At 37.8% G+C, this 17,434-nt stretch overlaps 1 protein-coding gene across 3 annotated transcripts in view; it reads right to left on the bottom strand.

Annotated features, from left to right (window-relative positions):
• The window catches only part of Bicc1 (BicC family RNA binding protein 1), a 229,202-nt gene that overhangs the window by 75,050 nt on the left and 136,718 nt on the right, over nt 1-17,434 (bottom strand). For all 3 annotated transcript variants that reach the window (XM_090346365.1, XM_090346366.1, XM_090346367.1), the window contains exon 3: nt 15,940-16,009. In XM_090346365.1, the coding sequence (XP_090202491.1) occupies nt 15,940-16,009 (70 nt within the window). The remainder of the gene's footprint in view (nt 1-15,939; nt 16,010-17,434) is intronic.

Below are 17,434 nucleotides of genomic sequence, written 5' to 3'. Positions count from 1 at the left end.
AGAAATGAAATCTGCTGGCAGACCTGAAAACACTCAGTCAATTATTTTTACTATTTGTTTGCTACCATAGAGTGCCTAGTCTTCCCCAAATACTGATATTTATACAAAGAAAATAATTTTTGTTGTGCTAAAAGAGTCAGGTAATGCCGGAAGTCACTGCAGAGGACAAATTCCCTTCAAAAAGTTTTTTTTCTATGAAAAGAAGAACTTGATCATTTTCCTCCTCACTGAGAATTTTTAATTTTTTTCAGCTAATATAGCTATCACCAATTTCCTGAAAATTCTCTCAACACAATTTTGAAGCCCCTAATTGGTGATGGCAAAAAAATATTTCCAATGTGCTTCGTGTCAAGCTAAATGAAGAAAAACATTCAAGACTCTGTAAATCAGAATTGTCCCTACTTATCCAGTTCACATATACAGTAAGCCAAAGCAAAGTATTTATTGAGTCTATATGGATACTTGGAAATGTTGGTGATTATGTTAAAAATAAATAAATTCAACTATGTCAGCATTTAAGGAATTTACAGACAAAGGCCATAGTTAAAACATGCACCCAAATCTCATTCTAACCAGAAATCTTTTTGCTCAAGTTCCCAGAATTAACATTCTATTCTAACGACCACAGATTCTGAAGAGTTGAACTGAACATGGGTGCCTAGGTGAAAACAATGACGTAAGATCCCAGTCCTCTGTCAAGTCACGGAAGGAAGTTGTCATTTCCCATTAGTTGCTAATGACTAGAGGCCTTGTAGCAGACAATTAAATACAGTCCCAAAGGCAGGCTAAACTCTTCCACATTTTCATTAGTAACAATAGTCAGGATTTTCCTGTGGATGCAAATGTTGGTTATCCTATGGAAGCCAATGCAAAACCTCTATGAGGTGGCTACTATTTCTCTTCCCACAGAAAGTGGGAAGCAGATGAAGTATAACAATGTACCTGGAGCTTTGCAGCCAGTAAATGACTGACTGGTAAGGAAAGTACATGCAGTTCTGGATCATGACAACATGCTTCTTGCTACTGTACCAAATTACAATTATACTAATTAAAACTGTGTTATACAAGGAACGGATTCTAGTCTCTCAAGGATGTAAGTTAATGAGAGGACTTTGAAATAACCAGTTCCTCGTGGCATTGGCAACAGACACAAACACTGAACTTCGTATTTCCCAATCACAGAGGGCATCTTTATGCACTGAATATTCAACCACTCCCCACAAAGAAACATTAATCCCAAAGAATAATACAGTACCTTTTCAAGAACTTTTTCTATCATTGAAGTATGTTTTTAAATTCCCTTTTCATAGAAAACTCCATTCTGGAAAACTAAGCGCTTAAAAGATGTCTCTCTTAATGTGTCATATTGATAGCATCAAGCCTAGGAACTCATTTGTCTAGTAAGCTCGAGGCAACCAAAGAAGGTCTTTTGGGTTAGGTTTGGATCCCAGTGTTCCTCATGAACAAAAGGCTGGAGAACCATGTAGACTCATACAGACAAAACAAGCAAATCTAAAAAGCAAAGAAAACAGAAATCAAAACAACAAAAACCCACTCTGATGAAATGTACTTCCTTAGTGCTCTTCTCTCTAGGACAAAGAGTAGGCGACCCATTCTTTAAAGAAGTGTAAATGAAAGCCAGAGTGAAGATTCAGGAGACATCAAGAGAGACATGTTGTTTGTAAACACAATGAATTACATTTAGGCAAGGCCTGGAGTTAAAGATCAAAGTAGGCTAGGGATTTCCAAGAAGTAGAATGTCATGAGAAGGAGCAGGCTGGGCAAAACCTCATTCTGTGTCTGCATACTTGAGCCTGCCAAGTATAGGGCCCGTACCAATGATGCTTCTAGTAAGGAATTATAAAAGGAAAGGTTGAGTTCCTTGCCAGAATTGGAAACTAGGTCACACATAAAGTAAGGTAGAAATGACTGAAGTCTTCCTCTGAAAACACATACACACACACACACACACACACACACACACACACACTCACACACACACCTCCAAAGCTTCCTATAATAGGAGGCTTCAGATACTGTGAACAGAGATACAACCCTTTTTCCAACGTATGAGTAAAGGATGTATGGTATCTCAGATTATACCTATATCAAACAGATACCTAAAATCAAATGAAGCACTGTGCAGCTGAGAAAAGGAATAGACAGCCACAGGGGGGCATCCAGATCCTCAAAGACAAGTACCTGCTTTCCTCCTTAAGCTTCCTTCTCCTTCAGGGAGCCCTAGAAATTCCAGCGACCATCTTCAGGCATACACAGAATGGAAGACCTGAAGATGTACTGCCTGCATTCCAAGGATGGGAGCAGCATAGGGGTGGGGGGTGGGGGTGAAGTAGACACATTGTGGGCAAGAAGGCTGCAAGGCCAAGTATATAGACACAAGAAATCATCAGTGGGCCCTGCCCCTACAGCAACTGGTTCAAGTTCAAGGATTTTTTAGAAGGGTAGATTAAACAGTCAGCATAAATAGCTACTGGAACAGAGTCAAAGTCCAGGAATACAGGCAACAGCTGGAAGTGTTGCCTGGACATCCTGTGACTCCATGGAATCTTACTGGCAGCTTTGGGAAGGTACAGTTCATAAAGTTGCGGTATTTTGGACAGGAAAAGTAACTTTGATGTTCTCTGCAGGAGCCACTGGAGAGACATGTTAGGTCGAAAATAACTAGTTATTTACAAAATCACATGTGCATATACATGCAGATCTTTCAGCCTTTCTTTAATATCTACATGAACAATGCTTTCATTTTTTTCCTCTTTTTTTAAATTTTTTTCTTTCAGAGATGGGAATCAACCCAGGACCTTGCACAAAAGAGGCAAACACTCTACCGCTAAACTACATTTCTCTCTGTAAAGAGCTGTGAGAGTATGTGGAGAGATTATGTAACTAACAAGTTATGAAGTTCTAAATTATGTAACATTTTAGAATTATGGATGCATTTCTTTGCTTTCGACCTATGATGTAATTCTCACTGGAAAACATGCATAAGTTATGATGTGTTTCTTCAAATTGACTAGCAAAACACTGATAGGCTCTTACATAAGGCACTGTTCCATCCATGAAAGCTCACTCAAATGAATGTTAGTGTGGCTGCTCCATCGTTAAAGCACACAGAACGTCTTAAACTAGAGTGATACTGTTTTCATTTTGCCTTAAGTCATTAGCAAGTTTCAATTTGCTTGTTTAAGATTCCTAACAAGGACTGAAATCACTCAGTAGTGAGACTAGTTATGCACAAACCCAGCCATAAGAGTTAGGTTCATGATACAATCCAGAACACACCCTACACCTCTCTAACTCCTAAGTGGCCATTTCCTTCTATGGCTATAACTTCCTACCAAACCAATTTTTTCAGCCGTACAGGTTCTCTGGCTTATTATGACTCCTAAGCCATGCTGGCTTCAGATTCTTTTTTTTTCTTTTTTAGATTTGTTAAATTATCTTTAGGTAGTCGCCATTTAACAAAACAGTTCATGAATTTCATATATCATTTATCAATGTCACCACTTTAACCATTCTCACCCATCCTTTCCCTACCCACCCCTTTCCTCACTCTTATAATTTTGTAGGCTGTACACTGGATTCTTGACTGCATTCTGCCCTCTTCTCGTTTGTCCAGCCCTCCTGCCCCTTGTCCCCCTCCTCACCCCTTTCACGTACCTGCTTCCTAGTGTTTTATTTTTCTGAACTTTGACTTTGCCTTTCTAAGAAATAGCACTATTTGAGTTCTTCCTTCAAGCTACCATATTTCAATTAATATCCTTTTATACACTTGTATACTTGCAATGTATTTATAAGCTAACACCAACACCAAATGAGACCAAGCACCTAGCACCAAACTAGACCATCTTCTCATAAATAACCTAAAATCCATCCTTCACATTTCTGTCAGACTCTACAGGACCTAAGATCTCTTATCTGCTCCATTCTGAGTCACCCAAAGAACTTGGAAAAGTATATAACAATAGTTTTATGGAACTGAGTTACAAATTAGTGCCAGTGGCCTCTGTTGGTCACTCAGTTCAGCTCAGAAAGTTTTTATTTACCTCAGTGCCTTTTCCATAAGCAGCTGCTCTACATCTTCTGTAGTTTCATTGAGCCTCCAAACCAACCCTTCTCTTCTACCAGATGATTTTTATTTCCACATAGACAAAGGAGTCTACACTGACTTTTCCTTTCTTTAGTGAACATCTGGCATAATCTTTACTCTTCTCCAAACTCAGAAAAATATGTCCAATTCTGTTTTAATAAATCCCAAGAGCCTGCTACCAGCCAAGCATTTTACTGGGTATGCTATCTGGCACTGTCAATAGCCTCCATCTTTGCTCTCAGAACATATACCATGCAGAATCTAATGATGGTAATAAATTAAAGTTAATTCACTAAAATGAGCAGTTAGTTACCTCACAAAAGGAGGTAAGCAGCTGAAAGCTAGTTTGCCCCCCACGTCACATCTGTTATCTAACTCTAGTTGGCAGTGATTGCTCAAGGCTATTTTCTCCAGCATCCATTCCATTCCTCTAGTTTTTTCTCACCTTAATAAGCTCACTCAAATAGTCTTTACTCATACAGTGAAAGTAACAAAAAAAACAGTAAAATAAAATCAACGCATTTCAGTTCAACTCCCTGTTGCAGCAAGTAATTAGCCCTTCTACTGTCATTTTCTCTTCTACATTGACACTTTTAACCATTAGTTACTGTTCTTTCTTTTCTAATCATTGTCTTCAAGACCCTGTAACTTATGAAATGGCTCCTTCAAAGGCTATTAATGTTGCCACAACTTAATTGTACCTTCTTGCACATAGTATTTTTTATAGCTGAGGTAAATATTTTCTGATTATTTTTTAAAGGTTCCAAAAGTTTCCAAATATATTTTTATAGTTTTGATACTTGATTCCCATGAACATTATGAAATGATAACACTCAACTGTCCAAAACTAAATGGCAAACAATGTGTTTAAAATTAGTCCCAACTAAATTAAGAATTTCTAATCAATACATGTGAGGAGGGAACAACAAAGGCAATTTCTTCTGATGTAAAATAATAAGGTTTGATGTAGAACAAGGCATGACAGGACACCATTCCTAAAACAAGATAATGGACAGGACCACCCAGGGAAGCCATCTTTTCAGCTATGTGTCAGTTCCAACTGCCGAGGAATTCAGGTATGATTGCTCATGGAAACCAGGTGGATTCTCTGCAACCTGTACTTGCAAGCAATTTTCTTGCCCTCTGTCCATAAAACTCTACCGAATGCATTTTGTTTTATTTTGAAGATCCAAATACTGTAATCACAATGAAAAACAGCAGAGAATAAAATTCCAATGTTTATTACAGTCAAGCAAATAGTTGAGAATCCCCACTGAGCACACTTAACAACTATATTGTTAGTAACGGAAATATTTTTCCTCACTTGGCTAGCATCACTAACCATGACCTTCAGGAGAGTACAAGTCGACAGTAATGATTATATGGATGGGTCTTTTCCCCAGTGATTGATCATCAGCTCTCCCTTAACCTGGCAAATACCACAGCCTGGCTGAGAGTGGCCTAACATTCCTAAGCAACAGGACAACACAGCAACTGAAGAAGCTTAAGGTCCTCACTGCCCTCACACACTGAAATTCTTTCTCCTGACCTGCGGAAACCATAGGCTTCCAGATCCTTCCTTTCTTGTTTCTCACCATAATGGGTATTTTTCTTTGGGTTGACAACAATCTAACGTGCCTGGAAATTGTTTCAAGTCCCTGTGTCCCACTTGGGATCATTTTACTTCTGCAGATGGCTTGCGGTCTTCCCCCACCCCCATGAAAATGAGCCATGAACGCTAAATCATTTTGCCATATTTCTGTGCTGATACATGAAATAGACTTTAGGGAAGCACTGTCATCTCTTTACTACACAACAGAGCTGTTAATTAACCTAGGAAAGAATCCCAAGTTCATTATTTTTCATAGCACAATGATTATCTTGGTTATCCAGGACATCCATGTCAGTTTGAGCTCTCGAAAAGATCTCCAGGCCAGAACCTAGCTTAGTCTGAATTACTTGAAATTGTTTATTCACAAAGTGATCCAGGGAGCCTAAATTAGGCAGTAAGGAAAGTATGACAGGGTAAAGGACAGATGGTGAGAGGAATGAGACGGAGTGCTCACTGCTGGCTAGATCGCCAGGGACACTATGAGACAATACTAATTGCTCAGAACAGAGAAGAAGGGAAATGGGGTTCTTGGATTCTGCATACAGTCTTTCCCTGAAGTCTGTCCTGGGATATTTGGCATCATGACAGGTATGTCTCTGCTGCTGCTGTGCACTGCAGGAGAAGCCACCATTGCTGACAAAGCATGTGGTAAGATCTGCAAGTAGGACATGATCAGTCAACATGGACAATGTCTACAGTGGTGAACTGCAGCTGACGGTCAAGGGCAAATCAACAGCATCTGCTACAACAGCAGCCAGCTACACGATTCCTGGGTTTTATCAAGTTTTACCAAATGATTTATCCTTCAAAAGTCTCTCCAATTTTCCATCCTCCAATATGATCTACGGTATTCATTTTCTCATCTTCATCTTCTTCCTGACAATTTTCTGTGACCCTTCCCATTCTGGGGCATGGATGAAGTTCTCTTCACTCTTCTAGCTTACCTGTCTGACCTTTTCTAATATTTTCCTTTCACCAGCCCCCTCTCTTCCTGCCACATATAACAAGCCTTCCTTATTTCAGTGACTTCCAAACACAAATTCTTCCTACCATTTGGAGATCTACACCAGGACCTCTATATGCCTAAATATATTTTCTTTAGCTTTGGCTTCCATTTTCTCCTCTTTAGTCATCTAAAATGTGATGGCAAACCATGCCAACTTTAAGGATTTATTTTTTCAAAATGAATAGGGAATGAATCTCCAGCCAAACTCCACAAGGTGGAGACTGAGATCCATGATTCTTTTATGTTCCTTCAGCACTTATCCTAGTGGCTATTAGCCAAACACCACTAAGAAATCACCTGTAGAAAATAACTTAAGCAAGCAACAGAGGTGCCAACATGGGGTGTGGTAAGAAGAAACTGATACGTGCCTGATATATAACTTGAGTTTGTTTTGGTTAGCTCCAAGGAGGGTTTAAGAAAGTCAGGTTTGGGTGGGAGCTGTAAGAAAGTATGGAAAAAAAGATGAGGGGCGGAGGTGGGGGGAGGGAAATGGGGACCAAGACATGAGAAAGGGTATCAATGTTTGTGAAGTAATGCACCTTCTATCTGGCAAATATAATGTAACTCTTCTATAAATTACAATTAAAAAGGAAGTACCCAGCCTCAAGCCAGGTTAGTCTCCCAGAGGCCCCAGCACATTCACCATGTGACCATGCTGCTCTGGGTAACGGTCTATCATGTTTCTTTGCACCATGGAGTCTACATTAGTTATGTCATTTAGTCCTATGCCTTGATACACAAAATTATCTAGCAAAAAAACAAAAGATGAGCTTATCATAAAAAAAGAAAGTATGGCCAATTCATTGATTATTTTGGCAAAGTAACATAGAAAGAAGAGATTAGAGATTGCAGCTGAGTTGAAGTCATGACAGGTGAAGGTGTGAATTAACATGATAGACTGGGGAAGAAAATGCAAATCAAGGTTCCTGGAACATACTTTTATCAAAGCACTCAGTCATTTCTTGATGAAATGTAATGACATTATGAATTCCAAACTACATACATCCTTAATATACCCACTTACTTCAGAAATTCAGTACACAAAATGTTACTGAAAACTTTTTTTACAATCCTTCCTAGTTTGACACAGAAATAATTTGTAAATGGCCATCAATAAATACCAATGGTGAGAAAGAAGCTGTTTATATGATACATGTAGAAGGTAATTAAGCTAAGTAAATAATTTTTGACTAACACAAATACAATTAAAACATTTGCTTCATTAAAAAAAGATAAACCACCATTGTAATAGGAAAAGGATATGTAATCCAACACAAGGTGGGACAAACAATTTAAAGGAAAGTATAAAGGGACATTCCCTGAGTGGATGAAAACTGTCCAACTGTTCTACTCATTAAGGGACTGTGGTATGAACAACGGGATTACTTTTCACTATTTAGAGCAGCCAAGGATGGAAAGCACTATGCTGGCAAAGAGGGGAGGTAATAGATGTTTCTTTCCCTTTCCAAATTCCAGTTCCCGCAAGAAGGAGGGGGGTTCAATAATCATTTGGAAGGACAAGAAAAAAAATTAAAAATATATTAAAGTTGTTCATTCATTTTGTGTAACCTAAGAATTCCTTCCTTTGGTAAGAAGTTGTTCAAGATACAACATAAATAAGTACACAAAGAAATTCTGAATTCATCACTAAAATCCCTGGCCAGGAGCGTGGCCAAGAAGTAGAGTGTTGCCTAGCATACACGAAGCCCTGGGTTCAATCCCCTAGTACCACATATACAGAAAAAGCCAGAAGTGATGCTGTGGCTCAAGTGGTAGAGTACTAGCCTTGAGACACCCAAGGATAGTGCACAGGCCTTGAGTTCAAGCCCCAGGACTAGCAAAAAAGTGAACCAGTCTATCAAGACGTATTTATTATACTATTATATAACAAAATGACAGTCAATTACATTTCCATTAGCTACAAAAAATAATGAATTATTTGTGTGCTTAGATTGAAGATGTTCTCAGGGCTGGGAATTTGGCCTAGTGGCACAGTTCTTGCCTAGCATGCACGAAGACCCAGGTTCGATTCCTCAGTACCATATATAGAGAAAAAAAGCCAGAAGTGGTGCTGAGGCTCAAGTGGTAGAACTCTGGCCTCGAGAAACTCTAAGGACAGTGCTCAGACCCTGAGCTCAAACCCAGGACTGGAAAAAAAAAAGTACATTGAAGATGTTCTCTTAAAATGTGTGTAGAATGAGTTTTCATAAGGTAACAACACATTATTTGTACAGATCAAACAAAACACACCTATGCTGGACTCTGATCTTATTTCTATTTTAGGCAGAACTTGTTTTACTTTAAGAACAATTTTTGTCAACAAGATATAAAGGGAATGTAACTCCTCATTCCTGAAATCTCTCTAGTATCTTTTGATAAAAATGTCTCTTAGTACATCAACGTTTATATATTTTTAATGTAATGATAAGCAACAATCTCTACTTTAATGGTCCAAGATAGGTACTGGAAGAAATAAAGATGCCACTACAATTCATTTTCTAAGTTAATGAGAAGTGCCACAGGGTCTTTCAGTGATGTTTGTAACAGCAAAATGCTTTCATGAGAATAATTTCTTTACTGCTGTTAGGCCTAATAATAAATGTCATGAGATGTCGTCCTGCAATGCCATGACTGATGAAGCAGAGGGAAACCAGAAAACCATAAATGCATGGTTTGCGAAACCATAAAAAAAACTTGCTGGCCATTTTGGGACCAAAATAGACATTCACAGCACTGCTGTGGTATCCAAATATGATAATCTTCTTAGGAATGGTCACAGTCCTCACAACTGCACATCCTACTTAGACCATGTTCTTTCTTACCACAATGACCAGTAGTATACTGCACACAACTTTGACTGGGACTCCTTACTACTGGCTGCCAATTAGAATTCAATAAGTGACCACTGACCACCCAAAGTTGATAAGAGCACGATACTTCTGCCTAAAGAAATACAAGTCAAGTGTCAATCCTCTACCTAAAAGAAATACAAACAACCCTGAGAAGATCATTGAGACTGCTTTCAAAGATTTAAAGCAAAAAAGAAGGGAGGAAAGAAAGAAAGAAAAAGAAAACTCTATCAACAATTTGTAACATTCTGAAGATGGTTTTCTGCCAAACTCATCTTTTTGAAGTTCTTTCAGGATAATTCAAAAGTCTCTTCCCAAGGAAATAACATATGAAATAGTTAAATCCCAGACATAAGCACTTTAAAAAAAATATGAACAGCTGCCTGGCGCCTATAATTCTAGCTACTCTGGAGGCTGAGGTCTAGAGAATCATGGTTGAAGCATGTGATTTGGCAGAAAAGTCTATGAGACTTCATCTCCAAATAAACAGCAAAAAGCCAAGGGGGAGGTGTGGGCCCAAGTATCACATCCAAGCAAGCTGAATGAGTATGAAGCCCCTGGAAATGTGAAGCCCTCAGTTCAAGCCCCGGTACAAGCCACAGCTATTCCATGTTTTCAACGGTAAAATCTAAACAAGAAGGTGTTTTCTGTGAGAGGTAAGGATCTGCTAAGTCAGCCCACATTTACCTATCTCTCGTTTCTAAGAACTAGAGCATTAGGCAATCAGCCTTAGAGGCCAGCTAAACTTGGCAAAGATGAATATTGTAGAACATTCTAATTACAGAAAATATAGGTATTTTCTCAACCATGTGTAATTAATTGGTAAAGGCACAAAAGTGCAGTGGTTAGGACTTAGAGCTCTAGAAAAAGGTTTCCATTCAAGCCTGGAGTCTGCTAGTTACTAGGTTTAAAACCATGTCTTATTCACCCTGCCAGTAGTTTAGTTTCTCCATCTGTACAATGACATTACCACCACTAGCCATGGGTTGCACTGGTAATGAACAGAATCTGAGATTGTCTAGCACAGTGTCTGACTCCAGTAGTTCCAACAAATGATGGCACCCTAATATCACTACTACTGATTCATTACTACTAATGATTATGTATCAAAATACTAATTCCAATAACTACAACTAAACTTTGGCCTGGAGGTTAAAAATCTGTGTATTATTTTTTAAGCATTATCTACAAACCTTCAAAGAAATGCCCCAGAAACTCAGTAATTCAGGTACACTGGGTAATAATAAACTAGATCATTTTCTCAGAATTTCTATCCTCCTCCCTCATCAGGACATTGCAGAGCCCTTTAGCTACGGGAAAGAATCTTCAAGAAAGGCACCATTCCTGGCTATTTCTCCTGCTCGTGATTACTACTCCTATCCTGTGAAGTCATGATTCTAAATCTTGTTCTGTGGTAAATCACCAGCATACCTTCAAGACAGATATTCCTACTTGCATGAACAGTTCCACCATAATCAAGATTGGGTTAAAGACTCAATCTCCAAATATTACTGAGTGCCAACTATGTCCTGGTTGAAATATCAAGGATTCAGTGCTTAACAAAACTACTGTGTTCTTTATCCTCTGGAGAATCAACGCTGGGGTTCCACAACCTTTTATTATCACCCATGCCTTATCACAACCTCCTAATAACTTTGTGTATATATATATATATATATATATGTAAACAAAACAATATGAGCAGAGACCGTGAATGACTGCAAGTCATTATCATTACATTCTGTTTTCTATTCTGATATACTAGGGTTATGTGATTGCTTGTGGTGGCTCATTAAATTAACTTTTAGTACAAGGTCAGAACCCACCACTGCCAACACACTGACCTAGTTGGGCCAGGGCAGGTCATTGCTCTGTTATTTTACCATGGAGCACTGATATGTTAAAGTGAAACACTGCTCTACTAACTAGCACAACTTTGGCATCACACATAAGTCCCCTCCATAAAACATTTTACCCAGGAAAAGTAAAAGGTCTACGGTTTTACACATGCTAAGATTTCCAAATAGATACCTGCTTGTTCAGCTGGAATATAACAAAAAAATTGACAATCTCATGGAATTCAAATAATTCTCTTGTTTATTATAGGAGGAAAAAAAGAGCCAAACTGGTGCCAGAATGCCTGCAAAGCAGGTTACAACACAGCACTGTTCAATCCTGCTAGTCCTGGGGCTTCCTGGTCCTCATCGGAGTTTCTGCAATGGCTACCCCATAACTCTGCAGTATTGTTTCTTTAATGTTGATCTCATTTATTTGAAAATATAGTAAGAAAAAAACAAATAATTTTTACCCATATTTACCTTTGCCAGGCTGAGAAAAAAAGAGATTGATAAATGTAAAAAAATTTAAGGAAAGTATTTACCTTATTGAGAGAGCAAACTCATTTAGCATTGTGTACTTTACCGTGCAATGAGATAAATTCTCATTACAAACCACTCTTACCTATTTCTTAAGGAAAATTTCAGCAGAAATTTTATGTGACAAAGCAGACAAACTTGTTCAAAATCCTATTTGTACTTTAATGAAGCTGCATTTATTTTAAGGTAGGTTATGCCTCAGAAAAGTATACTTAAAATTTGAATGTCTGAAGCTTTCCTGAGTTTTACATTTTCAAATGCTTTAACACTTAAATAATGGTTTCACTGATATAAGCCTCATGCTTTTTTTGTCTATATTGTTCAAATACTATGACACCAAGAGCTTCAATCAGTTTTACTCTTCCACAGAAAATAAATTGCCACCATATGGAAGAAATATTGTCTCATTTTATATTTAATTATGATCCTCATAAAAACAGTCCTATTGTCATCTATTTAAATGTCCATTATCTTGAGCCTTAAATTCTTAGTTCTTTCTGGCTTGAATGAGCATTTAGCCATCCAGTAATTTCAATGCTATAGATTGAAAAAAAACATCTACGTCCCCAGTTTACATAAAAATGCTCTATATAAATAAAAATATTTCTATTACTTTTTCTCAGCATAGCCTCAGATCTAGAATGTATTTGAAAACACTTGAGAGTGGAATGAATGGGAAAGAAGAAGAAAGGGTGAGGAGGAACAGAGAAGGAGAGGACTGGAGAGGGCAAGCACCAGATGTTTTTTTGCTGAAAGTTATATTTCATAATGCCAAAGAAGATGCTGCTATCATTAACTTATCCATGTTAACTAGCTGCAAGGGTATCAGAAGTGTAAAGTGGATAAATCTAGAACCATGCAGCTCTCTGGATGTGACTGTTGAAGAACATCACCTGCTTTGCAACTATAGCTGTCATCCATTGCATATTCAACACAGTTTTCCTGGTAACTGCATCATTACATTTCTACATCAGAAGGTGAGACTTGTTTCCTAAACTCAGCTGCCTGTAGCAACTGAAGGAGCATGTAAAGAACATGTACTCTGAGGACCACACTAGAGCTATTAGCATCTTTAGAAATGACTTTGAACTTCCTGATGGAAAATGCAGGCTCTTTGCACTTCAACCAAGGAGGGCTATGGTTGCTCACTCAGCCATTCTGATAAAGGATTAATGGCTTCAAAAATAAAATCTTGACAGAGCTACTGGAAACTAATTTAAAAAAAAAACAGGACTAAATTCCAATACGGTAAAGAGAAGCAGGCAGACCAAGTTAACTGTGGCCATGAAAAATGTTTGTGTAGGCTTAAGTATTCTACCAATGTGTGTCATAAAAACTAGAAAGTAACATACTTTCTAGTTGTCTCTCTAGCATGGATTGGGAATTAGTGTTTATTCCACATCTTCAAATGACCATGGGAGTGACAAATTAATAATCATCCCAAACATGGAACACATCTCTAATTCTGTTGATACACTTTGGTTTCTTGAGTAACAGCGACCTGAAGATAGCTTCATGACCGGAGTATTTCCTTCTTCTACATAGAGGGGAGGCAACGGCCATATCAGATAAAACAACAAATAATGGCCTACTAAAATTCCCCTGGCCATCCTCACTTTACTTTTGTTAGCTACAAATTATAATCAACCAAATTTCATTTCTGAAGAAACCATATTAAAAATAATATAGGTATTTACATAGAAGAAAGGTTAGCCAAGAACTGAGTCAGCAGCTGTGTGTTTGAATAAGAGTAATCAAGGAAAATTTGAACAGCACAGTCCTGAGAGGCAAACTTCTGGTTCTTTATCTTATGGTTCTCCTATGGTACATTCTACTTATTGTGCAGTGCTGAAAGCACTTCATATATAATAAAAATAAATACAATGAAGTCTGGAGGGATGGATGCTTAGGCACAATTCCAAAGGTTAACTCTAAGCATGTAAAAATTATTCCAAGTATACTTCAATATATTGTTCAACTATTTTTCCAAAGCAAAATGTGAAATATCCATTCTTAGGTTAACTATGCCAAGGACAGGAAAAAATCTAAACCTTTGAGACTATTCTATTCATCTCCATATTTTCCAAAATCTCTAATGGTGAAATTACATTTTGAACCAAAAAACCCCTTAGTTTCTCATGATAATGTAACAGATGAATTTACCAAACCCACCCCTAAATTCTCTTGAAATGTTTTTACCATTCATGTTTCCTTGGGAGTTTTCTTTGGGGACTGACTGAATTTCATTTTTATTAAACAAGTTAGTTCACTTTATTCTTTAAGTAAAACTACCTGGCAACCAGAAAAGAATAGTCAGTGTCTATGCAAGTTTCAATTTACCCAAGTTGTAGACCAGGTTTACTATATGCAAGTAAGTAGATAATTCACTACCACTCTTCTGAATAATGAGTACAATACGTGAACATGGTATGGAAAATTAATAAGGAACAGGTCTAAAGAAACTGGCAACTAAAGATATGGTATTATACATAGAAATTAACCTGTCATGATTGTTTAGCATATAAACTCAAATCCTGGCTATAAATATGAAGAAAACAAGCAGAGTTTCTATCGCCATGTCAGTCAAAGTCCAGCTGGCAACACTCAAAAAGTAAAATAATTTACATTCCTTGTGATGAGCAACTCTAATAAAATGAGATTAAAAGAAGGAAATGTGGACTAAACTTTGAGAGGAAATTGAGAAATTGTGCAGTGTACTGTATCATTTAGCAATAAAAATCACAGGGAAAAGGGCCAACAAATGCACAACTGAGTATCAACAACAGAAAAGCCAGACCACAAGGGACACTGCCCTGCTTGCTCAATCATTCTATCTCCTGATGACTAAGGCATTTGTCTACTCAATAAATATACACAATAAAGTTGTTGAGATCAAGCTTACACTTTAAGAAATATATCCAAAATGTATACTGGAAAGTCATATTTCAAAATACCATACAATCTTGGGAGAAAGAAATGGAAAGGGATAATATTGTTCCATTTCTAACTATCCATACACTGGGTAGTATCTTACAGAAAAACAGAGTAAAATTGGGGACAGGGCAGGGTGAGATACTCAGACTGAAAGGACATCTAGTGGGTTCTTTGCTGTTAGCTAAATGGAGAAAAACACTCAAGCAGGAAATTTAAGTTGGGGGGCCTATGCTAACACATAATCCTAGCTAAAATCTGATAGCGCACTTCCAAATCAGTCCTGGCAGATAAGTCAGTGAGACTTTTATTACCAATGAACTACTCAGAAAAACCTGGAAGTGGCACTGTGGCTCAGGTAGTAGAGTACAAGCCTTGAGGAAAAGCAACTCAAGACATTGTCCAGAGTTCAAGCCCCAAGACCAGCAAAAACAAAAGGGGATGGAATTTAAGGTTTGGATGTCATTCATAGGGGAAAAAAGCTATTAGCTCTAAGTTGAACAAGGTTAGAATCCTAAAATTATATGTGAAGTTACCATAAATCACAGCTGTCTGCATAATGGGCAACTTTAAGATCACGGGTCACCATGCATTTGTAATAATATTTCCATTTCATTTTGTGTTACTGGAAAAAAAAACTACACTGAATGTGTGTGTGTGTGTGTGTGTGTGTGTGTGTGTGTGTGTGTGTATACATGCAAATGCACTCAAGGACAGGCTCTGATCCCTGAGATTTTTCGTTCAAAGCAACTTGAGCCACATCTCTACTTTTGGAACTAAGCCTCAAGGACTTTCTTTCCCAGGCTGGCTTTGAACCATGATTCTCTTATCTCAGCCCCCTTAGTAGCTAGGATTAGAGGCTCCTGGTGCCTGGTCACATTATTTTTAATCATGAAAATTTTGAAAACATTGCTATTAAATTTTAGGGGAAAAAGTAGACATAAATAAAGGTAAGATTGCTTTACTCCTCTGTAAATTTTCACTAGTCCAAACCTGTAATACTCTAAAATCTCAATTGTTAACACTGCCCACTCTTCCCGCTCTTTCTCCCTCTCTACCTTTCTTGGATTTGGCTCCGATCTTCAGTTTGGATGGCCAAGCAATCTGTGTGTTTGTTTCCTCCATGATCTGTAACAAAAATTTAGAGAGAGAAATATTGACTCAATTAAGAGCTTGTACTTACAGATAAGATTTCTTTTCCAAGAACACAAGTGCCAAGTGATTATTTTTAAGTTTCTAGCTTCAGATCAATTTAACAAGATGTCTCATTTTACAACACACACACACACACACACACACACACACACACACACACACACCCCAGAAAAGGAAAAACTTTTATGTCTTTAATCTTTTAGAAGCATTGGAGTATGTTATTCTCAGTGATCCCCTTAATAATGCTTCTGAGTTTAACAGACACAAATCAGAAAGTACTTGAACAAATAATTAAGTGCACTTGCTGCCAGAACCATCGGAGATGATTGTGCTGAATAAAATTCCCCAATACTATTGCCAACAGATTGCAACACCCCAAATTTGATTCTTGAAAGGCAAAACTATATGAGTAGACTAAACTAAATGAAGACTTTTTTTCCACCCCTGGGAAAAGAAATAACTTGCTTTGGGAACATTTGGGTTCCGCTAAAACTGATGAAAAGCTTATATGCACATCACTTTCTTTTTTCTATATATTTTATTGTAATTAATAGAAGGGTTATATTATATTCATCACATAGAAGGTGCATTGCTTCACAAACAATGATACCCTTTCTCATGTCTTGGTCCCCATTTCCCTCCCCCCATCTCCATCCTTCATCTTGTTTTCCCCCCTTCCCTATCCGATTTCAAATAACCAAATACACATAAAGTTATATTTCCCCATCACTCTTTATATGGTCCAGTGACAGCACTGATTCATCTGCTCCTCCCACTTATACAGCCATCTGACACTGGCCAGGAGGAATTAACATGCAAAGAAGATGGAGCAGAGAATAAGGGAAGGAAGCAATGGCAGCAGAAGAGTAAAATCAAACTGTTATCCCATGTTCCTATTTTATCATATGAATTCCACTGGATTATTGCTTACTTTTGAAGCATGATTACAGAATTACCAAACTCCGAGAAAACAACTAAATAGGAAAATAACAACACCAATATTTTTTATTTCAATGCAGAAAGGAGTTACATTTATATTCGCCAGATATTGATATCCCTTCTTATGTTTTTGTCCCCATTTTCTTCCCTCCCTTCCTTTTTTCCCTCCTATTTCAAATGAACAGGTAAACATCTATATAATATACCAGGTAACGGGCTGGGAGTTTGGCCTAGTGGTTAAAGTGTTTGCCTAGCATGCATGAAGACCCGGGTTCGATTCCTCGGTACCACATACATAGAAAAAAGCCGGAAGTGGTGCTGAGGCTCAAGTGGTAGAGCTCTAGCCTTGAGAAAGTCCAAGGACAGTGCTCAGGCCCTGACCTCAAGCCCAGGACTGGCAAAAAAAAAATATACCAGGTAACAAGGTGGGATACAGTAACAATATGAAATTAACCAAAA

This window comes from Megascapheus bottae, chromosome 15, assembly GCF_031878675.1.
Source record: "Megascapheus bottae isolate mThoBot1 chromosome 15, mThoBot2.hap1, whole genome shotgun sequence".
In the NCBI taxonomy this organism is placed as follows: domain Eukaryota; kingdom Metazoa; phylum Chordata; class Mammalia; order Rodentia; family Geomyidae; genus Megascapheus; species Megascapheus bottae.
Note: the sequence above shows the minus strand (reverse complement) of the source record. Positions and strands in the feature narration are given on the sequence as shown.